Source organism: Lepisma saccharinum, chromosome 9, assembly GCF_977018435.1.
Source record: "Lepisma saccharinum chromosome 9, izLepSacc3.1, whole genome shotgun sequence".
NCBI classification, from domain to species: Eukaryota; Metazoa; Arthropoda; class Insecta; order Zygentoma; family Lepismatidae; genus Lepisma; species Lepisma saccharinum.
The window spans coordinates 85,705,168-85,732,526 of record NC_139237.1 but is presented as its reverse complement, the minus strand read 5'-3'; the positions used below and the strand labels follow the sequence as shown (position 1 = coordinate 85,732,526).

Here is a 27,359-nt window from a genome sequence, read left to right as displayed (position 1 = left end):
TTCACAGCTGTCAGTCACTTTTATTTTTCTGTCCGAAAGTTGAAATAAATCTTCAATACGATAGGTGTTACAAAATGTAGTAAGGGCCCGCTCTCCTGAGTGTCAATGTAACTGAAAACATGTGACGTGGTCGCGTTATTCGAATATAGTGGTAAAATTTTGGAAGCAAAAAAAAATAAAAAAAATACTAAATAGGTTTTCTTATACCACTAAGTCCACGACCACTTCACATCAGCATTGGCCAAAATTAGAGCAAAAGAAAAAAAGGTTAATTGTCAAAAGCTAGACCTGTAAGGATACTCAAACCCACAACCCTTTTCTCTTTTCACTCAATTCCACCATTTATTACCTCTGTGGTAAAATCATCATTCATCATACAGAGGTATGACCACAGATATAACAAGTTTTGGCCCCCTTATGCCGACTCACAAATTAACGTGGATCTCGAGCACCCGACCTCCAGCATACAGTATACTTCCCGTTTTATTTTAGTAGTCGCGATTAGATATTGGTTTCAGAATTCGTGGTCGTCTAGCCACGGAAACTGAACCTATCTCAACATGCACCAAAAAGGGATGGAATTCTTAATCGACAAAAGAACAATTAGAAACGTCGAACTTCAATTTTGTGGCCATTTATTTTAACAAACTATTCCCCGTACAATTAGCAACTTTTCCCCAACAACTGACAATATATCTCTTCATAAATATAGCTATCCGTAGAATATAATGAAACCCACATGAGTAATAAATAATTCCTTTAACCATTTACGTACCGTTAAAATTATGACAATGAACACACATATTAAATAAATACAATGGCATTTGCATGGTTTAGGTGATCGGAAACTACGTTATTTTATCAACGATATTCTCAAAAATCAAGCTGACGAATTTTGAACTGTACTGTGCTTGGCATGGAATAAACGAACTAAGATTCAATGCACAAAATGGATAATTCAAAACTATTCCTGTAAATCATAATGAACTAAAAATGACCGGTCATTAACTAACACAAACCGAAATGAGTTAAATTAGTATACCTAGTTATTCCATGTCCAGCCATCAGTCAAACGGCACAGTCAAATTCATGTGTCGACGTGGATCCGATCACCCTCGCCAGTGTTCAAGGAAGGAGAAGGAAGCTCCTTATCGTACGAATGCCTCAGCTGCAACTGCTGTTCTCTCGGGAGAAAACCTCGCCCGTAGCCGTGGCCTTCTCCCTTGAGTTACAAGGTTCTCCCACTAGGAAACAGCGTTGCCAAATTTACTTTGTTCAACATCTAGTGCCGAGCGTCAGGAACACAGTGATGCAAAACTCCTTGTTAATTTAACGAGGAGAATGTGGTGGAGCTTTTAAAAATATACCCGTTATAAGCAAACACCACAAACGTAAGAATTGTATCTTTAATGAGATTGGACAGATTAATCAGTGGTGCATCGGTATTGGCTGATCCAACTTTTTTCTCATCGGAAATATTTTAACATTCTTGAAGCAATTCTTTAGATCTTCAAAACCTTCTATTCTTCTGTTCAACAGCAAGGAACATGAAATCTAAAAATTACAGAATATTAGTGCTTCCTTGAAAGTTCAGCAAATTGTGTCTTCAAGTGAATGCATGATGATAGTGAGATAGTTATTTGTTATTGTGTAATACTATTACATTTGTGAATTATTAAAGAGTAAATCTTTCATTTTAGGTGAATATGGGACTAAGAAAAAACCATGGTTCTTTTGCACGCCTTCATTTTGGTGCTCAAAGAAATCTCCTACCCCGAAGGTGAGTGGTTATTCATGCTGATAACTAAAGGCAATTATCAGTAGAAATTTTATCCATAGAAACACTGGAGAATCGGGTTATTGTTGTTAGTGGAAGGCTGCAGTATACCTATAGGAACATGGCTGTAATTCAGAACCTAATTGGTGGGGGGGATGAAACTTGGGGTGGGGCAGAATCGAAAAACTTTCCATCCCATAAAAATAGCATCCAGGACTATTTTGCTAAATAACTGTTACATTTGTGAAATCGTAAAAACTACACTTACTTTGCTTCTCAGCAAAACAAGAAAGCCTTAACGTCAAAATATTAATAAACCTGAAAATTTTGTATAGGGGTGACTGCATCCCCTCCTCCCCTGCCATTGCCCCTGCAAAGTTACGCCTGTGTGTAGGAAAAAATTACCAATAAATATGGTAATTTTTCACTAATATACTGATGTTAAACACTGCTGACTGATAATTACTAAAAAAGAAAAATTGCCCTCTGTCTTGGTAGAAATATCAGAATAAGTAAAATGCATCTTGAAGCTTTCAGGGAGACGAACGATGGAAGATTTTCTTGGCAAATTAAGGAACAAGTTTTGAAGTGATGTTGCTTGTTGAGTTTGTTTTTTTAAGGCTACTTTATGCACCGAAAGGTTCATTCGGACTGGACCTACAGTTTAAAGTGGGATCTGAACCACTTTGATTAGAAAGTGATGACTGGGGCTCGGAAGTTGAAGACCTATAAATTGCCAAAAAAAAAAGAGACCTAAAAACGAAAAAAAAAGGATGTATAAATGTGATCCAAATTAATTAATAACTTCAGTTTTAACCTCCCCACCCCCTCCCTCTGCATGGCACCTTGAGATCTTTGCAAACGTGTGCTGTCTGGTCGTATACACCATGCTGAAAGCTTCAAAACAAGAGAAAGTTGCCACTTACAGCGCGACCTTCCAGACATGCTACGGTTAAAGGATCTTGTACCGTACCTGCTTCAGTCGTCCAAAAATGTTTTTCTCTCGTTTCAGGGATGGTTCAAATATAATTATTTCTCCCTTTTTTATTTCTTTACTACAGAAAGTATGTTTAAGAGGGATGAACTGATGATGATTCGAATTGAGAATGGGCAGTAAAAACGTAGTCGAAAGAAGGTGAAGTTGCAAAAAAAACCCCGTTAAGACCTAAAAAAAAGGCTAAAAAAGCTGAAAAAGGACAAAAAAACCACTTTTTCTGGCCTATAATGACCCATATATTATGTTGGGCCTCGTCTTCGGACACTAGGGAAAAAAAAAAAGGATTTTTCCTCAAATTCCGAGCCCTAGTGATGACGTTACCACAATGCCATCACGGCCCTATATTAGTTGTTGACAAAAGCTCAAACTTTTACTGAACCGATGCGATTGATATCCCAAGCAATTAAGAGTGTACACTAGGGTACTGCAAGGGACTAATTTTGCTCACTCGTACTCATTCGAGTCTCCCAAACTCAAGAGCTTACAATGGAATATTTTAATGTGACAATAATCATAGATACATACAGGAGCACCCATTCCCCCAAGGCCTATGATCCACTCCCCCAAAAATGTTGAACATTCGCCCCTTCCTTTTGAGCCGAATTTTTTACTTAAATTATTATGGTCAGACAAAATTTGCAAAAAAATATAATACAAACATATTTAAGCAATATATATTTACTTTAGGTACTGTAGGCTCACTTTCATGTTTGCTAACATAAAACGTACAAAACTCCTCAGGCTTACTGCCATTGTTAATGTACTGAATCAACCTTATTCTGAACAGTTTGTCTGCTTGTAGTCAAATGTGAACAGCATGTCCCCCCTCCCAACCAAAGCACTTCTAAAGGCATAAGAGGTGGTATTTCATTTCAACCCCATCACCCACAGGTAGGTAGAAAAACTGTACATAATAGTTATAACTAAAAGTCAATAACAAGTCAAACTAAACGATCTCCCCATTTTTGTGTGAAGATATATAGAATTGAAATAAATTTTTGTCCCCCTCAAAAATTCCCATGACATAGGCACGTCATAAACCCCCCCCCCTGTGGGTACCCCTGGATACATGTGTGTAAAATATCCATCCTGGCAGTTTCAGCCCACAATCATCTGTTTCATTTTCATGTATTGGTAAGATAGACTGCATTTTTACAAGGAGATAATCACTATGTGTACTTAAGTTTCATTTTCACTGTCTCGCACCTCACAATCCATGTTTTAGGGCCCACTACCAAATTATGGTTACGTGTACTACTGGTCTTCGATCGTATGAAGAAGCTCTTATTTCCGTACGCTATATAGCATCGTTTGTGCGAACTATTTGAGCGAAATGCTCTTGCTGTAGCACTCTAGTGTACACACAAACACCTAAACAATTAAAATTGTTATGACTATCCCTTCCAGTATATTAAAACACATGAGTTGGTTTGTTTTCTTGCAGCTTCCAGCTGTGAATGGCGACCTGACTCTGTCTTTCGCCCCTGGGGAAGAGGCGAACAAGGATGTAGAGCCAGTTCCTCGTGAGATGAGAGGCAGGGAGGCTATCAGAATAGTTGATCTCTACAAAACCTTCCACGCATGCAGGAAACCTGAAGTAAAGGCTGTCAATGGTAAGTTCACATCGACGCCATGCCATTGTCTTGAGTCCAATGGGATACTAAACATGGATGTTGCCAAAAGATTTTGAAGGGGGAGCAGGTCCAACACCATTGATAAAACTTGATTAATAGAAATTATTATTATTATTATTTGGTCTAGGAATTAATTCGTGCGGTTGTTACGCACACATTGAAGCTGTAGTTCAAACACAAAATACATAAATACCTTAAGAAAAATATTGTCCATCGCGAGCCACCACTTTCGCCCATCTGTCAGGCAAGTTACGAATTCCGTGGCGAAAGAAGTCCTCATCCTTTGAAGCGATCCAGTCAGAGACCCATTTTTCGATATCTTCTGAAGAAGTGAACCGCTGTCCAATCAAATCGTTATTCATGCAATCGAACAAGTAGTAGTCTGAAGGAGCAACGTCTGGTGAATACGGCGAGTGGGGTAAAACTTCCCATCCGACATTTTCTAAATAGGTTTTGACCAGTTTTGCGATATGTTGGCGAGCGTTATCATGTTGAAAAATAAGTTTATCATGTCTGTTCTCCCATTCTGGTCGTTTCCTGGCCAGAGCTTGCTTCAAACGCATTAATTGTCGTCGATAACGTTCTCCATTAATAGTTTCACCCGGTTGCAGCAGCTCATAGTACACCACACCTTTCATATCCCACCATATCCACAGCATAACCTTTGCACAGTGAATATCTCGTTTTGGTTGTGGTGGACCTGGTTCACCTGGCTTCACCCAGGCCTTTTTTCGTTTTGGGTTCTCGTAATGGATCCACTTCTCATCGCCAGTAACAATGCGATGCAAAAACCCCTTTCTTTTCTGTCTTTGAAGCAGCAATTCGCAAATGGTTTTTCGTCTTTCAACGTCTCTGTCTTTCAATTCATGTGGAACCCAATGTGACATCTTTTGAATCATTCCCATGGCTTTGAGGCGTTTGGAAACTGTTGTTTGATCAACGCCTAATGCTTCTGCAAGTTCTTCCTGCGTTTGACATGAATCCTGATCGAGCAATGCTCTCAATTCTTCGTCTTCAATTTTTTTTGGCTGTCCAGGTCGCTCTTGGTCTTCCAGGCCGAAATCACCACTTCTAAACCGTGCAAACCACTTCTGACACGTTCGCTCAGCTAGCGCATGGTCACCATAAACTTCCACCAAAATACGATGACTTTCGGTAGCACTTTTCTGCATGTTAAAGTAATGAAGCAGAGCACCCCGCAAAAACACTTTATTTGGCACGAACTGCGCCATGTTCAGTTGACTACAAAATGCTGTTGTTGACGCGTCAATCAACTGCCCTATACTACGAACGATGCGCGCTGACAGGAGTTTTCAACGCATGTGTGGCTACACGGAACTGTGGGATGATACGCTCATTACGCCATCTCTTGTCCAGGCACACGAATTAATTCCTAGACCAAATATTAAAGAGACTTTCCTACTCGATTCATCAGATGAATTAATATCCTGCACAACTATTTTCCAATTTTTTTTTACATTTCATGAAGTTAATGTTTTTAATTTGTCCTTACCTGTATATATTTTTTGTCTTTTTTTCAGGAATAAATTTAACTATCTATGAGGGTCAAATCACAGCAATATTAGGCCACAATGGGGCTGGGAAAACCACATTGTTTAACATACTGACAGGGCTTACTGGACCATCTGCTGGTACTGCTACAGTATTTGGTTATGACATCAGGTGAGTCACTTATGGTTCTTTTAAATTATATAATTTGTATTGTTCAATATATGTGCATGTGTGTAGTACTTTGTTAACTGTTGTGGTTTACCAGGAGATATCGAGCTTTTATGAATAGAAATGAGTAAGTACTGAAGAAATGAACTTATATTTATTTCCCTCAGATAGTTTTCAACCTAGCAACTTCTCATCCTAGATAGCATGTAAGTTAACTGCAAGTGTGCACTAGATTCGATTTTATCTTGCAAGACTTGTCTGATGCTTCAAGTTGGATCCAAGTTCGTTCTAACTGTGTAAGAAACACTATAGTTCCATTTAGCCTGCATGAGAATAGTGAAAGTGAAATAAAACTTTATAATGAAAAATAGTAATTTATAATTACTAAAAGTTTTGTTAATTTTGATATTTTTGTTTTAATCCCTAGGGAACCCAATGACATGGATGCTATAAGGAGAATGACAGGAGTCTGTCCACAGCATGATATTTTGTTTGATCTTCTGACACCTCGTGAACATCTTCAGTTCTTTGCTGCTGTTAGGGTAAGTATACATATTGTACTAGGCATGGACCAACATAAAATTTTGCCAATATAGTAACTGTATAAAATTTACAAATAACGATAACTGATATTATACCGATTAGATATATTAAAATTGCAAATGTTCTATGCAAATCTTGAATACGTAACCAACTTCCTTAAATGTATTCAACTAGAGGACTGCATCCTCCGTCGCCGTGCGGTCTAAGGTGCTGTGCTTTTGGCTCCGACTGCGGGATGGCATGGGTTCGAGTCGGCCTGTGTATAGGACCGGTGGCAACCTACCATCGTGAGGAAATTGGGGAGCTACAAGTGAGTAGCGTAACCTGGTCATATAAATCTCCTTTAATAGCTGGGGGGTTTGACGTGCTGACCCCACGTCGCCCCATTACCGGTTGAAGAACTTCACACCTCTAGGTAGGATTGTGGGAGGGAGATTGGCAGCCGGGAGATAGGCCAAGGTCCTTACGGGCCGTAGAGCCACGGGTTATTATTATTATTATTATTATAACTATAGGACTGCAGGAAATTGTAACTTTGAAATAGACATTAGCGTTATAAGTAAGAGGTGGTCCACAAGTGTAACACCTGTTTTAAACAAACAATAATATAGAGATACGAATCAAAAGGATATGATGGACATAGGAAAGGGAGAAATTTGTCAGGGTACGTTACTAACATGGCAGCCATCTAGTCAATTTAATTTTCTTAAATTGAAAAAGTTGTTCATATGACACGTTAAAAATGGGTTAGAATTTCGTGAGAAATTTCATGCTCCATATCTTTAAACTGCTACCTCATTTGTTCATAGATCAGAAGACTGTGGTAACAAAAAGTCTTTTTCGTGGCTTTTTCTGCTATTCACATCAGTCCACTTTATGCACAGGTGGGCACATATAAATTACAGTCTGCTGACTTTAATGAAATTGTTTGGAAGTTTATAATATCATCACAGTTACAATTTGCTTACGTAAACAAGAAACATAAAATCTTGCATCTCTTTTTTTCCTGTCAATTTCGATGGCTCACTGTTACCATTCACAGAAGATTCTTTAATCAATAGACTAAGCTCATAAATGCATTTTTGTTTATGTCATTAAAAGACTTCTTATGTCACGTGCTGGCAACATTCTTGTTAAAAAAAAAAAAAACAAAAAAAAGAAACACTTAACACACAAACAGCATGATACGAGACACTTTAAAAGTTTTATCCGAGCTGTCGACTCCCTTGGTACATCATCGGAACCTCGACTGCATCTTCTTCACAGTTTCTCAACCAGCCCTGATAATGACTTCGAGATGGAGTCGAAAGCTCAGACAAATTTTTAAAGTGTCTCGTATCATGCTGTTTGTGTGTTGACTTTAACAAGTAAATTTGTATGGCTAGTACCATTATATTTAAACTTGGAATTTGTGTAATATGTGAATGCATTTTATTATTGTAGGGTATACCTTCTGCTCAAGTTAAGACGGAGGTGGAGAAAACATTGTCTGATATAGATCTGCAGGAGAAGGCTGATACATTCGCCAAGTACCTGAGTGGTGGTCAAAAGAGGAAACTGTCAATTGGGATAGCTCTGATTGGAGATCCAAAGGTAGGTTGGAAGTATGCTGCTTTAACTTTTTTATGAGAGATGAATCGGCATGTATGGTCAATTTGCACCATTCAAAGTATGGGAGGAGAATTTCCCTTATCCAAAATCCTTACCTAAGATTTTTAAAAAAACCTTGAGAAACTTTAAAGGTGCAAGACTGTAAAGAGACCTGCATGGGGCATACACAATACAGGCGAGATTCAGTCTTTCACTTTTTCCTAGCTATAGTCCGTTACAGAGTTTCCTCATTACATAATTTTTCAACTCCTCATCTCCTGTCGTATCCACACTTACAGACTCCCCACCAGCACTGTTTGCAGAATTACTTCAATTATCTATACAAAATTGTGAATGGCAAAATCTGCTGCAACACACTCCTTCAAAAATGGACATTTCCACTCAATTTTTTTTACAACAATTTTAAAAACTACACCTTGGAAAAATGACCCCTGCAAGTTCTCGCGTTCCTCTGCATCCAGTTTAAGGCAGAAACGAGACTTGCAAAGTTGCGAGGCTAGCGTTGCGCAGAAAACACGCAGCCGGCATATTACTACGTCACTCCTTAGGAAGAGCTCGTTTGTTGTCTGCTTCGAGCGTCCAGTTCTGGATGGGTAGCCCATGGTGAGTGAACACGTGCAGCAGTTTTACAAATTTGTACCGATTTAAATAATGGAAGAAGGAGCGATAGGAGAAAGGAAAGCTATGCTTTGTAATGATCATTCTTCTATGAAATATCCGTGCTGCTCACGTGCAAGATAAATGAAAGGGTTCAGCTGCATGTGTGTTCTCAGGCCATGCGAAAAATATTGCTTATAAAATTGGTTGCTGACCAGACACTCAAAAATATTTTTTAAACTTATATTTATCGATATTTACAGTAACCTATGTAGTGCAAAATAGGAATTTTCACATTCTTCACTTTATTTATAAAGCCTATTTAACTTTCTTTTCCATAAAGCAATTTCAGTTTGTGTTCCATTTCTGTTGCGCAAATTATGATCAAATATTTTTGTGCAGATAAGAGAAAATACACTGAGAAGATTACATTAGTTGCACAGTACATATCTATACTTAGTTTATGTATAATCATACAAGGAAATAATGTGTATAACCATGGGCGTATTTAAGGGAGATTCAATGGGTCCAACCCCCCAATTTTTTGATTCACTAAAATTACCAGTTTCCTTGTTCTATCCGCTTGTTCTTAAAAAATTTCTTCGGACTTATTTCATTCTCTTAAATTAGAGACGTATAGGACGGGATACGGATGGGATGGAAATTTCGTAATTCCACACACCAGATGGGACTGCAGACCAATATCTGAAATTTCCTGATAGTTTCGGAATTTCTGCGATAAGAAACTACATCGAGACTGTCAAATCAGTTATTTTCTCCCCCTCGAATCATATTAAAGAAATTTGGTTTTTAAAAACGTAGTGACACAAGATGAACAGAAAAGTATCAATACTAAGTAGCGTGACTTCGCGACTACAAACACACAACTTTGTCGGGTCCAACATCCCCTCCCCCATGCTCCCCAACAAGCTTCCAGCCAGCAGTGTCCTGGATTTTCATTTACGAAATAAAGCAACCCTAATTATACCAAAAGATGATCCATCCCTCCCCCCTGCCCCCGTGAACTATATATACGCCCATGTGTATAACAATATCCCATACTGAAATGGTATAATTATTTTGAATTTTGTACTGCGAAAAAAGCTGCCTCATTTCATTACCCCGAACTCATTAATTGGTTGGTGCACAACTTCACCACTAAGGATCTTATCGAGACGAGACATGGCAGCCTTGTTCTCGTTCTCGTTGAGAGTTGTAAATATCTGTCTCGTGTTTATTTGTAAATGTCTCATTGACAGTCTCTTCTCAATTTATAAACATCCGTCTCGGTTTGGGAGGGCAATTCTCGTTCTCGTCTCAAGTCTAGAAAAATATAGAATTAACAACGTATGCAAAGGCATATCATTATAAACACAAAAAAAAAACTTTATTAATATATTTTTATTAATATTTTTTTTCGACTCCTCGTTTCGACGGTACAGCCCTTGAAAACTAAATATTATCCTGCTTATATATGCAAACCAAACTGCAGATTCAGAATTACCAGGAATGAACTGGCGTTGTAATTATTATACACAGAATTCATGATTTATCTGAGGAAGTCGCATGTTCCAGGTTTGACTCTCGACCTGGGCATGACCGTTTCCTTGCGAGTGACATTTCATTGAACTGTAAATTGTTACATGGGAGGATGTTTGCTCGAGACTTTGGGGACAGCTAGGCGGATGCTTCTATTGTTAATGTTAGTGTTGCTCACGAGACGAGGCATGTTCCGTCTCGTCTCATAAAAGGAGATGGGACAAGTGAATGTTTTCGGAATGAGATGGGACAGAAGAAAAAGTTCGTCTCTTATCATGGCAGCTTGGGTGATACTTAGATTGTGCAATTGGTGGTAGTGTGTGTGTGTGTGGGCGGGGGGTGTACTCCTGCACCCCGACTTCGAATACTGCTTGTAGTTATTCATCTTCATTGTAACGATTAGCCAAAAGTGGGAAGAAATGTGATGTTAGAGATTATACATAATAAATGAACCATTCATTCTCATCGTTGCGGTTAAACAAAGTGAACGGAAAAGCGACGTAAAAGTAGGCTAAATACAAAAATTTGCAATATATATATTAACTGAAGAAAACTGTCATTTACTGCAGGAAATTTAAAAACTCGCCATACCTTTTTATACCGTATCACCTCTTATATTGCAGAAATTGGCGTGTAAACCAGTGTGTTCTAAAAGTATTATCTTAAAATTTGTGAAGAAAATATTATGACGAAAATAATTGTAATTCCAGAAAAGGCATTCCTATAACATTAAGTTCTTGCCAGTCAGAACTAACCTATGTATTCGCAATGAACAAGGTTGTTCACGTGTTCAGCCATTGACTGTTACAAGATTTGCTTTGTCACCCTAATGGGAAAACTCTCTACCGAGTGGCTGAATTATAGTAAATACTACTATACTGCTAGGGCATAATTCATCTCCAAGAAATGGAGCACAGATTTTTGCACTGGAAGTTGTAAGATACTTTTTTTACACAGTAACAAGTGAATTTTCTGTCGCTTCCGCGGTTCATGCTAAGTTGACGGGACGAGCAGAAGACCCGCCTCCATGCATTTCTAAGTGATGACGTCAGAGGACCTCCTGTCTGTGGAGAGGACGTTTTCAAATCCGTGACGTAGTAGGTGAATTTCAGCGGTGTTTGAAGGCGTGTTTCTCGAGAACCGAAACAAATGTCGCCGAGATATTTTGCACGTCTCATGTTTGTGTCATTATCTGTAAAATGAATGGATTTAAAACGTTTTTCATGTAAAAGTGGAAATGTCCATCCCACTTTAGAGTGCCTATGCGCACAATATGTAACACAAACGTATTTTACATAGAAAATCCTAGACAGGAAATTAAAAGAAAAGATCTCTCTTCTACAGACTTCCCAGCCAATATAATGACCTCCCATCAAGTGTTCATATATTTAATACAGAGTACGCCTTTCGGTCTTCCATTTAAAAAAATGTTGTAAATAGTTGAATGTATAATAATGCCATCTTGACTTATTTTTGTTAATATTTTGTGTTAATTTTCTATTGTTGACAATTTAAGCGTAAAATGGCCACTTGTGCTGTATCTGAAATTTTCTCAATAAATAAATAAATAATAAGATACTAAAATTTTAATTCTCTGAATGTTAATTGACAATGGTTCTACTTTAGCATGCAATGTTAATTGGATGTTATATTGCATGTTATCCATTGTCTAGAGCTTTAAACTATTCTTATTCTAACAGCATGTTTCCATAGAGCACCTCTGTTCTGTTCTCTCGTCTTCAGGTGAAATTTCGTTTGCTGGTGGTAGGAATCGAACCTACGACAGACCTGTGATTTGGCTACAAATACGGTGCTCTAACCAACTGCTCTAACCAACTACTCCCCAGAAATTCTTTACTAATATTTGCTTCATTTATGCTGATATTTACCAGGTGTATAAGCTTAAATCTGTTGTTTTGTTGTCAGAAAAACACATGGTTTGTTCATAGAAAGCAACAAGAAATTTGTTCAAAATACTTGCCCTCGCGAGCTACACATTTTGCTCACCTCTCAGGTAATTTGTGGATACCACGCCAAAAAAAGTCCTTCTCTTTCGAGGCAAACCACTCATCAAGCCATTTTCGGACGTCTTCATACGAATCGAAGTGCTGCTCACCGAGGGCGTGGCCCATCGACGAAAACAGATGGTAGTCGGAAGGGGCCAAGTCTGGTGAATAGGCGGGATGGGGTAGCACCTCCCAGTTGCGTGTCTCCAAGTAGTTTTGGACCAGTCTTGACGTGTGCGATGGGGCGTTGTCGTGGAGGAAAGTCAGCTTGTCATGTCTTTGTTGATAATCCGGCCTTTTGTCACACAGAGCACGGTGAAATTTGATCAGTTGTTGGTGGTAGCGGTGGGCAGTGACAGTTTCACCAGGTTTCAACAGCTCAAAGTAGACGATACCCTGTTGATCCCACCAAACACACAGCATCGTCTTCCGGCCGAAAAGATTTGGTCTCGAGGAAGATGTTGATGGTTGACCACGATCAACCCACGATTTCTTGCGTTTAGGATTCTCGAAATAGATCCACTTTTCATCGCCAGTCACAATCCGATGCAGGAAAGACTTTCTTTTTTGTTTGGCAAGCAAGATTTCGCATGTGTTTTGGCATCTCTCCAGCTGCCAATCGGTCAATTCATGCGGCACCCATTTTCCGATCTTTTGAACCTTTCCCATGGCACGTAGACGCATGGAAATGGCTGCTTGAGTAACACCCAATTGCTCGGCAAGCATCTTTTGCGTTTGGGTATCGTCCTCGTCCAAAAGAGCCTGCAATTGATGGTCCCCAACCTTCCTGGGCCGATTTGCAAGCTTCTTGTCGCTCAGGTCAAAATTTCCGTCTTTGAACCGACGAAACCAATCCCTGCACGTTGTTTCCGATACAGCACTGTCACCATAGGCCTCCACAAGCATTCGATGCGATTCGGCAGCCGATTTCTTCAAATGGAAGCAGAAAAGCAGAGCTTCCCGCATATGCTCTTTTTCTGGCACAAAACTAGACATGCTTACCACAGGAACACTGTCTGTTGTTGTCTGCACGTGCTGACGATGTGCACTGATTCGTGTTGGCAGATGTCCAACTCATACAAACACCAGGTATGGCGTGCCCATGGTAGCTTCTTACGCTCACTAACACCATCTATGAGCAAACAGCAGATTTAAGCTTATACACCTGGTACATTTTTTTTTGGTCCCCTCTCCCCAATAATTAGAAATAGTAGCATACATGGATCAAAAATTAGTAAATAATTATTTGGGAGGGGGGAGGCATGTAGTAGTTGGTTAAAGTGCACCGGTTTTTAGTAATATTACAGGTCTTTCATAGGTTAGCAAAAGGAATTTCACCTGAAGATGAGAGAAGAGGTGCTCTATGGAGACATAGTGTTAGAATAAGTATAGTGTAAAACTCTAGACAATGGATAATGTCCAATTAACATTGCATACTAAAATCCTTCTCGGACAGCGTAAAAGGCCCATGCTTCTCAAATAACTAAAAGCATTACTCAAAACACTGTCATCTCCCAATGTGGATGACAAGGAGTTGGAAAGGTTTGAGGACATTAAAATTGGCACATTCGATAAGACTATGCTGAACACTTAAAGTAACGTCACATACACAGCACAACATAGGGTCTTACTCTTGCAGCAAATGACGACGTGCGAGACAACTGTCAAATGTGAAGCTGAATTAAACTTACTTCTTCTCAATGGGAGGGGTGTGTGAATTAAGTAATAAATGGATAATATGCTCTGTGTCACAATATGTTATGATGCTTATTGTAAAGAATGTGGGTGGAAGTAAAAATTGGTGATTCTTTTCATAAGTTTGTGTCTATGCTATTTTTTCTATCTGTGAACTTATTTTCCTGTAATGATTATGTTAATTTCTACTTCAGATTGTCATCTTGGATGAACCGACTGCTGGGGTTGACCCATATTCACGGCGACACATGTGGTCAGTATTGCAAAACAGGAGGCACGGTAAGGTAAGTTTGAGTCTGTAAAAATTTTCAAAGTTCAGCATGTTTTAAACAAAGAAACCAAACCCGAAACCCTTTGATTATAAGTCACGAGTGTAAGCTGTGCTTTTTTGGTTGGTCAAAGTTTGCCTCTGCATTCAGTCAGTTTTTGGAATGAAGCTTGTCAACGTAAAGTTTCAAATATTATCATATACAGAGAAGACTTCATGGCAGTTTCTCATACAGTTGTCATGTTACTACTGTCAGAATTAGATTTATTACAAAGTCTTCATGGCAGTTTCTGATACAGTTCTCATGTTACTACTGTCAGAATTAGATTTGTTACAAAGTCTTCATGGCAGTTTCTCATACAGTTGTCATGTTACTACTGTCTGAATTAGATTTATTACAAAGTCTTCATGGCAGTTTCTCATACAGTTGTCATGTTACTACTGCCAGAATTAGATTTATTACAAAGTCTTCATGGCAGTTTCTCATACAGTTGTCATGTTACTACTGTCAGAATTAGATTTATTACAAAGGCTTCATGGCAGTTTCTCATACAGTTGTCATGTTACTACTGCCAGAATTAGATTTATTACAAAGTCTTCATGGCAGTTTCTCATACAGTTGTCATGTTACTACTGTCAGAATTAGATTTATTACAAAGTCTTCATGGCAGTTTCTCATACAGTTGTCATGTTACTACTGCCAGAATTAGATTTATTACAAAGTCTTCATGGCAGTTTCTCATACAGTTGTCATGTTACTACTGTCAGAATTAGATTTATTACAAAGGCTTCATGGCAGTTTCTCATACAGTTGTCATGTTACTACTGCCAGAATTAGATTTATTACAAAGTCTTCATGGCAGTTTCTCATACAGTTGTCATGTTACTACTGTCAGAATTAGATTTGTTACAAAGTCTTCATGGCAGTTTCTCATACAGTTGTCATGTTACTACTGCCAGAATTAGATTTATTACAAAGGCTTCATGGCAGTTTCTCATACAGTTGTCATGTTACTACTGCCAGAATTAGATTTGTTACAAAGTCTTCATGGCAGTTTCTCATACAGTTGTCATGTTACTACTGTCAGAATTAGATTTATTACAAAGTCTTCATGGCAGTTTCTCATACAGTTGTCATGTTACTACTGCCAGAATTAGATTTATTACAAAGTCTTCATGGCAGTTTCTCATACAGTTGTCATGTTACTACTGTCAGAATTAGATTTGTTACGAAGTCTTCATGGCAGTTTCTCATACAGTTGTCATGTTACTACTGCCAGAATTAGATTTATTACAAAGTCTTCATGGCAGTTTCTCATACAGTTGTCATGTTACTACTGCCAGAATTAGATTTATTACAAAGTCTTCATGGCAGTTTCTCATACAGTTGTCATGTTACTACTGTCAGAATTAGATTTATTACAAAGTCTTCATGGCAGTTTCTCATACAGTTGTCATGTTACTACTGCCAGAATTAGATTTATTACAAAGTCTTCATGGCAGTTTCTCATACAGTTGTCATGTTACTACTGTCAGAATTAGATTTGTTACGAAGTCTTCATGGCAGTTTCTCATACAGTTGTCATGTTACTACTGCCAGAATTAGATTTATTACAAAGTCTTCATGGCAGTTTCTCATACAGTTGTCATGTTACTACTGTCAGAATTAGATTTATTACAAAGGCTTCATGGCAGTTTCTCATACAGTTGTCATGTTACTACTGCCAGAATTAGATTTATTACAAAGTCTTCATGGCAGTTTCTCATACAGTTGTCATGTTACTACTGTCAGAATTAGATTTGTTACAAAGTCTTCATGGCAGTTTCTCATACAGTTGTCATGTTACTACTGCCAGAATTAGATTTATTACAAAGGCTTCATGGCAGTTTCTCATACAGTTGTCATGTTACTACTGCCAGAATTAGATTTGTTACAAAGTCTTCATGGCAGTTTCTCATACAGTTGTCATGTTACTACTGTCAGAATTAGATTTATTACAAAGTCTTCATGGCAGTTTCTCATACAGTTGTCATGTTACTACTGCCAGAATTAGATTTATTACAAAGTCTTCATGGCAGTTTCTCATACAGTTGTCATGTTACTACTGTCAGAATTAGATTTGTTACGAAGTCTTCATGGCAGTTTCTCATACAGTTGTCATGTTACTACTGCCAGAATTAGATTTATTACAAAGTCTTCATGGCAGTTTCTCATACAGTTGTCATGTTACTACTGCCAGAATTAGATTTATTACAAAGTCTTCATGGCAGTTTCTCATACAGTTGTCATGTTACTACTGCCAGAATTAGATTTGTTAAAAAGTCTTCATGGCAGTTTCTCATACAGTTGTCATGTTACTACTGCCAGAATTAGATTTTTAATTTCTGAATGATTCTGTACTGTGATGAATTCCTTGGCATGAGTGAGTTAATTTGTACACTTGCTGATACAATGGCCAGTCATACAGTGTTCCTCTGTGAAAGAATTGCATTTCTTTCCAGTAACATATTGTGGAGCTCATATTTCTTGGGGTTGGATGGATTTTTGCTTAAGTTGCTAAGGTACGTGTTCCTACATATCGAGGAATGCCTTGAAAAATGGAATATTTGCACTACAAATAACACACTGTAAATCATATGGAGGTAAATGAAGAAAGGTTGGGAAACGTTTTTGAAAAGCACGTGGGAAATCAGGGGAGTTTGACTGTAGGAAAGGTGAACAAGTAATCACAATGGGTTGCTTAGATTTGGTTGCTTTTTTTCCACTTCTGGCTAATCAGGAAGATGATCATGAAATTGATGAAGGAACACTCGCAAAGAACACCCATGGTCAGGCTGGGATTCGAACCCAGGACCCCTGGCATTCTAGCATACCATGCTAACCACTGCCATAGAGGTTGGCCCAATGGGTTTCTTAGAATCAAGATGGTGAAACATTTTGCATTGTAAAATTTTTTACATAGATCTCTCTTCTCTTGCTTGCAGGTAATTTTGCTCACAACCCATTTCATGGATGAAGCTGATATTTTGGCAGACAGGAAGGCAGTGATCTCCAAAGGAAGGCTCAGGTGCTGCGGCTCATCGCTCTTCCTCAAGAACAAGTTCGGTATTGGATACCATCTCACGTAAGTCAAGTATTTTGATTGTCTTCTTCAACTTCGTACTAGGAGTGGAGAGATTCAGTGATTGTTCCACACACTCCAAATTTTCCATAACAACCCCTTAAACTTGTACAAGAAATCCCAGTTAGTGAAAACTTTTAAGAAACTTGACCTTTAACCTTCTCTTGAAAAAAATATCCTTTCCACTCTCATGATAGCCACAAAATTTTGGATAAATTATTGGATGCAGTAGCATGTGTAGAACTTTCATGAGGTGGGGTTAAAACTTTTTTTTTAGGGAGATTTCACACATGAATGACAAGCGATACAGGGGTTTCACACCAAAGCGACAAGCAACATGAACCCTTTCATTCTATGCAAAGCATTCACCATGATCGTGTTAACAGACAGGCAATGTGATGCATGCCATGACACACTCCATATAACACACGAGTGACAAGTTACACATTCAGCTTGTCATAATGCTTTTGAAAGGTTGCATTTATTTCTAATGGTTGCTTTCCAGGCGACATGTGTTGCTTCAGTTTGAAAGCTACCTTAATCAATGCAAGCTCTCCTGTTCCTTTGCAATTGACTTGATTGCCAAATTTTCTGGATGAGATCTCAGCGTTCCCACTAACCTGGAAAAGTCCAGGAATTGAGGTCTGAACAATTCTTCGTAACTCAATAACCACCGATCAGTTACAAATAATAATTCCATGCCTGAAAAAGCCTGAATTAGATGCAGCAACATTAGTGGGACCCCTGGATGTGAATCGAGAGATATTTGAGTCTTCAGTCTAGAAATTTTTCACCTAAATCTCAAATTCAGGATCTGATCCAAAGCCTCCAGTATGATTTATTCCCTAAATTTTCAGTGATTCATATCCACCCATCTCTGTTTTGTACACTTTAGTTTGAAAGTGCAACATTAATTTAGTCTAGTCTTAATTTGTGATTGATTTTGCAGCATGGTGTTGAACGACCCGAGCAAAGAACATGCAATTGCAAAGTTGGTCACCAACCATGTCAACATGGCGGAGAAGGCTCGTCGTCACGGGAGAGAGTTGTCCTTCATCCTTCCTCACAATGCAGTCGACAGTTTCTCAGGGCTCTTCTCGGCGATCGAAGAAGAAATAAACTCGAGAGGCTATCTTGGAATCAGCAGCTACGGCGTATCGATGACGACTTTGGAGGAGGTGAGATTTAGGTTTCTGCAAGCTGACTAAATCTTGTTAAATTCCTTTTCTTTGTAACAAAGCTCTGTATTCTTTTAGTAGAACTAATTACTTCTTAGCTCAGGCTGGGCACTCTAGGACCATGATAAAATTCAAGTATATTTCTCGGTTTTCAAGGTGAAGTCAAGGGTACCAGCAGATTTCTTCTCTTCTCCGCATCCACATGTACATACCATACATTAATATATTAACAATATAAAGAGTTTATGTGATTCCAATGAATCCAAAAATTCTAATTCAATTCAATAAAATTGTAAATATATTTAAAATATTTAATTTAAGTTGCAGAGTTTACACTTGCCATTTCACACACTCAGACTCGAAATAAACACAAGTCACAAATGTTAGGGAATATATTAATCTACGACAAATTATTAATTGTGTAACAATTTCAAACTCAAATTTACCTAATCACCTTCAATAATTCTCAGCCTGTCAGAAAGATTTGATTTGTTGTTTTAAGTCCACTTTTTGCACAGTAAGGCTAACCGGGACTGGACCTACAGTTTAAAGTGGGATCCGAACCACTTGTGTCTTCACCGGGTATCGAACCCGGGACCCCTTGATTACAAGGCTCAGCCTGTCAGAAAGAATGCATGTTCTGCAAAGGACAATAAGAAAGTTAGAGAATTATGTTTCAATTTCAACGCAGCTTTCTTTTTCCTTCCTCGATAAAAATACAAGCTAAACCATGAAAAACTTGCCTCAGGGCATTTATAAATTTGTATGGGTTCAATGAGATTTGGATTAATAAAAGTTGCAATTTTCTACAAAGAAAAATTCATGCATAATTCCTGGAGCCAATAATTCCTGTATATTTCCCAGAATTTCCTGCGAGTAGTCACCATGTAGCTCCACACATTGGCAATGCAGTCTAAGGCATCAGGCTTTGGGCTCTGGTTACAGGATGCACGCTGGTCCCAGTCTCCTTGGGGGAAGCCTAAAAACTATTCTCCTGAGATTTTGGCCAGTGTATGGGACTGGTGGCCATTCGCCATTGTGAGTAAATAGGGAAGCTATGAATGAGTAGTATAACCTGGTCATGGAAATGTACGACGACTGGGGGTTTGTCGTGCTGACCACACGTCACCCTGCAGCTCTGCTGAGGCATGTGGAAGCGAGGCTAGCCCTCAAGGGATATTGCACCATGAGCTGTGTTAATTAGTTCTTATTTTAAAGGCAGAAATTTTCACGTTTTCTTATCTTTGTTATCTATTAATTTTGAAAGACATTACTGATAGAACAATATGCCATTATTGGTCAGAAGTAAATATGGACTGTCCGTCTCCATGGCAGGGTGGTAAGCAAGACACACATGCAAAACTAGAAAAACGAACAAAACTTGTGGAAATTCTGGATAGGACATACTGTATCGGTATTGGCCAATATTGGCATATCTGTATATTGGTGAAACTGCTGATAGTTTTACTGATGAATTTCTAAATAACATGTAATTCAGTGTAAAACTAAGAAATTATTTAGTATGGATATGATCAGTGCTCGAAAAATCTTCTTCAGAGCTAGGTGCCAGCTCTGAAAATCAGGTGCCAGGAAACCACCTACTAGCAATTGTGGATACTATAAGAAGCTGAGCCAGCCCCTGTGGCGGAGTGGTTAGCACATTGCGCTATGACGCCAGGGGTCCCAGTTTCGAATCCCGGACTGGGCTTGGATATTTGTGAGTGTCCATTCATCAATTTCATCATATCATAATTCATCACCATCTTTGCAAATTAGCCAAAAGTGGCACAAAAAGCGAAGTAAAATAAAGCAAATCAATCGGTCGATAAGCAGAGCATCACCTTATTCAAAACATCGGTAAATTATGTGAGAAAGCAGGAAATAAGGGGTTGGGTGGGTTGGGTTACCGATTCTATAGAATGTTCACAACGTTGATAAAAAAAATAATTTGCTAAGTTACGCTATACTGCAATTTGAACTTAGAATCTTCAAAGTTTCGTACACTGAAACTTAAAAAACGGCAATATTACAGCAAAAGATTGGTTGCCAAGCTTAAATTTTTAGTCGTCATGGCGACCTGGCAACCGGGATTTTTCGAGTCTTGGATATGATCATACAATTCATGTGTCCTAATTTTGTAAAGTGGAAGTAAATAACTAAATGCACAGTTTCGTTTTCTGTCGGCTCAGTGGCCAAGCTTGTTAAGTGGTCAGCTTTCGATCTCGCCATGAAAGTTTCCAGATTCAAGTCCTGCCATGTGTGTTCTTTAAGGGTGTAATCATCACTCATCATCAATTTGTGTAACTAAAACGTGGCCCAACAGTGATGTAAAATAACAAAAGTACAAATAGTAGTTATCTTTTAAAACTATAAGCCATCACAGTCTTTGTGTTTGTGTTTGTCTTGTGTACTAGTTCCTCCATTCATATTGGGGGTTAGGCGTAGAGCTGACAACTCTGCACTGTAAAAAGACATGTCAAGAAACAGCAATATAAGGCCATGGATGTTCCCAAGGTAAAATATTCCGGAGGTAAAATAGTCCCCCGTTCGGATCTCCAGGTGGGGACTACTTTGGGAGGTCCCTGGACTAAGGATAAGATCTACGTTAGGAATAAGGATATTAAATTAGGCACCTGGAATGTTCTGAGCCTTTACCGGCCTGGGGCATTTCAGTGTACAGTTAATGAGATAGTTAAGTATAAATTAGATGTAGTAGCTGTCCAGGAAGTTAGGTGGCCAGGAGAAGGGAATTGTAAAACTAAAAATTATACTTTTTTCTATGGTGGTACTGAAAATCATAATTTTGGAACAGGCTTTTTCATAAATAATAGAATTATCTCGGCTCTTAAAACAGTAGAATTTATTAATGATAGGATATCATATGCAGTTTTACAGGGTAGGTGGTGTAAAATTATTTTAATAAACATACATGCACCAACGGAAGATAAAGATGATAATACTAAAGATGATTTTTATACAGAGTTAGAACAGGTCTTTGATAAATTTTCTCAGTATGATATGAAAATTCTGTTAGGTGACTGTAATGCACAGATTGGCAAAGAAGAGACATTTAAACCCACGATTGGTAAAGAAAGTCTTCATGAATTAAGTAATGATAATGGTATAAGATTGATTACTTTTGCAACCTCAAAGAATTTAATTGTGAAAAGTACCACTTTTAAACATAAAGATATCCATAAATATACCTGGTCTTCTCCAGATGGTAAAACTCATAATCAGATAGATCATATTCTCATTGATAAGAGAAGGCATACTAGTATAATTGACGTTCGTACACATAGAGGTGCTGACTGTGCCACTGACCATTATTTAGTAATTGCTAAATTAAGAGAAAGACTCTCAGTGATAAATCATAAGCAACAAAATCTAAAAGTTCTAAAATTTGATACAGGAAAGTTTACTGATGAAAGAATTAAGAAAGATTACCAAATTAAACTGTCAAATAGATTTGATGTTTTGCAGGATTTAAATGATGATGAAAATATAAATGAAACAGACGTAAATAAGATTTGGGAGCACATACGTAATGCAATAGAATCAGCAGCTAAAGAAAGTATAGGATACCATAAACCGAGGAAAAGTAAGCCATGGTTTGATAATGAATGTCATAATCTAATAGAAATAAGAAATCAGGCTAGACTTAGGTTTTTAAATAACTCTGATGATACAAATCTAAACAATTATAATAGAATAAAGCGAGAAGTTAACCACACGTTTAGAAGTAAAAAAAGAGATTACTTGAAAAGTAAAATTAACGAAATTGAAACAGCAAAAATAAAAATATCAGAGATTTATATAAAGGTGTAAATGAGTTTAGAAAGAGGTGGCAACCTAAAGTAAACTTGATAAAAGATAAAGACGGTGATTTTCTAGCTGACCCAAGCGATATTCTAAATAGATGGAAGAACTACTTTAATGTAATGACCTTTTAAATGTCCATGTAGGAGATAAATCAGAAGTAAATGAAGTCCACACAGCAGAACCTTTAGTTCCAGAACCTAACTTGACTGAAGTTAAAGATGCTATTAAAAGGCTAAAGAATAACAAAGCACCTGGCATTGATTTAATACCAGCTGAGTTAATTAAATATGGTGGAAATTCATTAATATGTCAAATTCATAAATTAATTTGTTTAATATGGAATAAAGAAGAAATCCGTCAACAGTGGAAAGAATCCATAATTGTTCCTGTGTTTAAAAAAGGTGATAAAATGAACTGCAGTAATTACCGTGGAATTTCTCTACTCTCAACAACATACAAAATATTGTCTAACATTCTTTTAACAAGACTAACACCATATGCTAATGAAATTATAGGTGATTATCAATGTGGATTTAAACGTAACAGATCAACTACAGATCAAATTTTTCACATCAGACAGACACTTGAAAAAAAGTGGGAATATAATCAAAATGTCCATCAGCTATTCATTGATTTCAAAAAAGCATATGATTCGGTCAAAAGAGATAAATTATATAATATATTAGTAGAGTTTGGAATACCTAAGAAGCTTGTTAGTATGATAAAAATATGCACCAGTGAAACAGAAAGTAAAATTCGTGTGGGTATTAATATGTCTGACAAATTTACAATTCATGATGGGTTAAAACAATGGAGATGCATTATCTCCATTGCTCTTTAATTTTGCCTCAGAATATGCTGTTAGGAAGGTAAAAGAAACTAAAGAAGGGCTAAAATTAAATGGTGTGACTCAGTTGTTAGCATATGCAGATGATGTAGACTTACTGGGGGATGATGTGAATACAATAAAGAATAATGCTAAAATATTTTTCAAAACTGCTAAAGAGATAGGTTTGGAAGTTAACAAAGAGAAAACTAAATATATGCTTACAGGCCGAAACCAAGTGTTAGGTAATAATCAAAATCTAATTATTGATAACAACTCGTTTGAACCAGTTTCCAAATTCAAATACTTAGGAGTAATATTAACAAATGAAAATTATATTAAAGAGGAAATGAAAAGTAGGCTTAATTCAGGAAATGCATGTTACTTCTCTCTTCATAAACTTTTGTCTTCTCGTTTAATATCTAAGAAACTAAAAGTTAAAATATACAAAACCGTAATTTTGCCTGTAGTATTATATGGATGGGAAACTTGGTCCCTTACATTGAAAGAGGAACATAAATTGAGAGTATTTGAAAATAAGATCCTTAGGAAAATCTTTGGACCTAAAAGGGATGAAGAAACAGGCGAGTGGAGAAGGTTACATAATTTAGAACTACATAATTTGTATTCATGTCCAGATATTATTAGAATATCAGTGTGAATAAGTGATTAAAAGGAACATACAAGGGTCGTTCAAGGTTGACCGGGACTTTTATTTCTGCAGAGGAAATAGGTAGCAGAAGAAACACCAAGCTATGTCAGTTTTTCAAAGTATTCTCCGTGTGCACCGAGGCACCGTTGCCATCGTTCTGGCAGCTCCCGAATTCCTTTGGCGTAGAAAGAACTTGGTTGTTGTCATAGCCACTGGAGGACATCGCTCCGCAGTGCTTCGTCTGTCGTGAATTTCTTCCCTCCCAGATGGTCTTTTAGGGGTGCAAACAAATGATAATCACTGGGGGCTAAATCCGGACTGTAGGGGGATGGGGCAGAACTTCCCAGCACATGTCGGCCAGAGTTGTTGTTGTCATATTGGCCGTGTGAGGGCGGGCATTGTCATGGAGAAGAATGACATTTCCAGACAACATCCCAGGTCTTTTCTTGTGAATGGACTTTCGTACAGCACCACTCAACAATGTGGAGTAATACTGGGCATTAATCATGCTCCCTTTGTCCAGAAAATCCACATGGATAACGCCCTTCATGTCCCAGAAGACACTTGCCATGATCTTTCCAGCGGACGGCTGCATTTTGCTTTTCTTGGGAGGCGGGGAACCTTTATGCTGCCACTCCATGCTGCGTCTTTTGGTCTCTGGGGTTGAATTGTGCAACCATGTTTCATCACACGTGATGATGGATTGCAAGAATTCATCACCTTCTGCTCGAAACCGATTCAGAAGCTGTTCACAGACCATCCTGCGTGTCCACTTCTGATCGAATGTCAGCTGGCAGGGAACCCACCTTGCACAGATTTTGCGGAAGCGTAAGTGGTCGTGAATGATTGTCTCAACACTCCCGACACTGATATTCACCTTGGCAGCAATATTCCGCACTGTTACTCGCTGGTTCTCAAGAATCATTTGCTCAACACGTGCGATATTCACTGGTGTGACTGCAGTCAGGCGAATGTGTCCATGCGCTTCATTTGTCACCAGCTCCCGTCCTTCGTGAAACTGCTCACACCATTCGTACACTCTTGTCCGCGACATCGTTTGTTCACCATACTGTGCTTGCAATCGTCTGAAAATCTCAGCTGGTTTCACTTTCTCCTTCACGAGAAATTTGATTACACACCGCTGCTCCACAGCCACAGACACACTGCTTGCCGCCATGTTCGCTGCAACTGCTGCGCATGCACGAAATACGTCATGCCGGGCGCTAGTTACTCGCGAAGGAATACATTACGTCACCCGCACGTTTCATCATGATCCGGCTATTCATCGATTTTTTACGTATGAAAATCCCGGTCAACCTTGAACGACCCTTGTACAAAATTAATTCACTACAAAGTGATTAATCAATTCAAACCATAGCAGCAGTGGCTCAAAGGGTAGAGCCGCCATGCCATGGCACTACCCTCAGAAGAAATGCATACCTCGCCAAGTATTGTTAAATGAATACATTGATAGTTTACAGACAAGGAGATTCGAATCTTGCAATCAGTCAAGCTGACGTGACGACCGCCCCAACCTCCTCACTGCATCGCCAGCTGTTTCGTTCGTGCCCTCGTGAGGCAACAGTCCGTGCCGCCTAAGAGCTGGCCTAACCCATGGACCTAACCAAGTTGACACACGTGCAGAGGGTTGAAGAAGTCACCGCGAGTAACATTTTTATCATGAACCGAGAACAAAGTGGCAGGGGGTGGGCTTAGCCCATAAGAAACCGTGCCTGTCTTCGCCTGGCACGACGAGGAAATTTTCGCAGTGTTGACACAGTTGCCACCTTCAGAGAAAAGTCGCTAAATTCGACTGATTTGTAAGACCCATTGGGGAAGTAATTTCTGCCTACTTTTGGAGAAACGAACCTAGTATTTTTCCAAAGTTAAATGAACATTTTTGATAACAGATAGATGCACCAAGAGGGCCATACCGACTTTTTAAAAATGTAAAAGTAAAGAATCCTATGATGATGCGAGTTTCCTTTGGCATTTCGACAATTTCTTTTCATAACAAAGATATTTTCGACATCCAGTTAGAATACATGTGCATGGAGGAGGAAAAGGTGATAGGATTTGTTTTTCCTTACCTCTTGTAATTGTTATATTTTTAGGGAAGTGTCCTGTAGTGTATAAAGATAGATTAGTGAGTGAAGATGAATTGGATAAGTACGTTATTACTTAAACACACGTTGTTTTCCACGTTACCAAACGAGGATAAACATCTTGGCCACTGGCGCAACCTCAAGGAGGGGGTGGTGGGGGCATTGCAGAGGTTGTTTTTTTTTTTTTTTTTTCGATTTCTTGATCACGTTGGCACTACCCATCATAGTTGCCGCCGGCCGCCACTGAACCATAGTATTGATGAATTGCATACTTCTTTTTTGTTATTTACAGGTGTTCTTACACTTGGAGAAGGATGAGGAGACTGACGGAACGATGGACAACTTGTCAAAGAAAATGGTGAGGAACCGAGCCCTGAGCCGATCGCTCTCTCTCCAGTCAAAAACTTCATATCAGAGCTTTCAGAACGAGAACGAGACTGAAGAAAAGATTCCCGACGGAAGGGCAAGCCAAGACGTGGAGCAGACTGGCTTGGTTTTCCAACCGATCGCCACCAATCCTAACTCGTGGCAAACCATAAAAGCCTTGCTCAAGCTCAGGATCCTGAGAATGATCAGAGACATCCAGAAGCTGTACTTCATGATAGTGTTGCCGTTAGGGCTGGCAGCATTGGGGCTGTATCTAAACACTATGCAGACTGTAGAGAGGAAGGAGAAATCTCTGGTGCTCAATAAAGGTAAGATGTGCTCATATTTATTTTAGGGCTGAGCCAATATAACTTTGAACCAATACAGATGCTTGAAAATTATAATAATTAAAAATTGTCCAAAATGTAAATTAATATTACAGGGTGGCGCATATTGTATCTACCATTTGGAGTTGACAACCCTGCCAGAATACGCATGCACATGTATGGCACACCGACATTCGTGGAGAGTTGCGAGCCAGGCAATTTGTATATCTTGCGTAGAGGCACATATTTTTGGTAAATAAAAAAGCAAAATTTCAGTACAAAAGCTGAGTCAGTTTCAGGTGCAAAAGCAGTAAATAAAATAAAATTTCGGTATTATAGCGGTGAAAAAAGACTGATCAAAAGCAGTATATAAAATAACATTTTGGTTTTAAAATTGTGAACATAATCCAAAATTTGATTTAAAAACTGCACTTATTACAAAATAAACATAACCCTTCTAATAGCACATTTATGTAGTTACCAGAGTATTAAGTTTATTCCTAAATAAAAGGGTCCATTCTTGCTTCTCAAATATTTTCAGCAGAATTAATCTATTTTCCATTAATTGCATAACTCACAGGAAAATTCAAACTTCAGAAAGTGGTGCATCGGTAA

At 38.4% G+C, this 27,359-nt stretch overlaps 1 protein-coding gene across 2 annotated transcripts in view; it reads left to right on the top strand.

The window, feature by feature from the left end:
- LOC145992219 (cholesterol transporter ABCA5-like) overlaps positions 1-27,359 on the top strand; it is a 100,841-nt gene that overhangs the window by 42,975 nt on the left and 30,507 nt on the right. For both annotated transcript variants that reach the window (XM_083128545.1, XM_083128544.1), the window contains exons 9-17: positions 1,701-1,780; positions 4,219-4,387; positions 5,950-6,091; positions 6,516-6,630; positions 8,075-8,224; positions 14,274-14,363; positions 17,333-17,472; positions 18,419-18,647; positions 26,345-26,747. In XM_083128545.1, the coding sequence (XP_082984671.1) occupies positions 1,701-1,780; positions 4,219-4,387; positions 5,950-6,091; positions 6,516-6,630; positions 8,075-8,224; positions 14,274-14,363; positions 17,333-17,472; positions 18,419-18,647; positions 26,345-26,747 (1,518 nt within the window). The remainder of the gene's footprint in view (positions 1-1,700; positions 1,781-4,218; positions 4,388-5,949; positions 6,092-6,515; positions 6,631-8,074; positions 8,225-14,273; positions 14,364-17,332; positions 17,473-18,418; positions 18,648-26,344; positions 26,748-27,359) is intronic.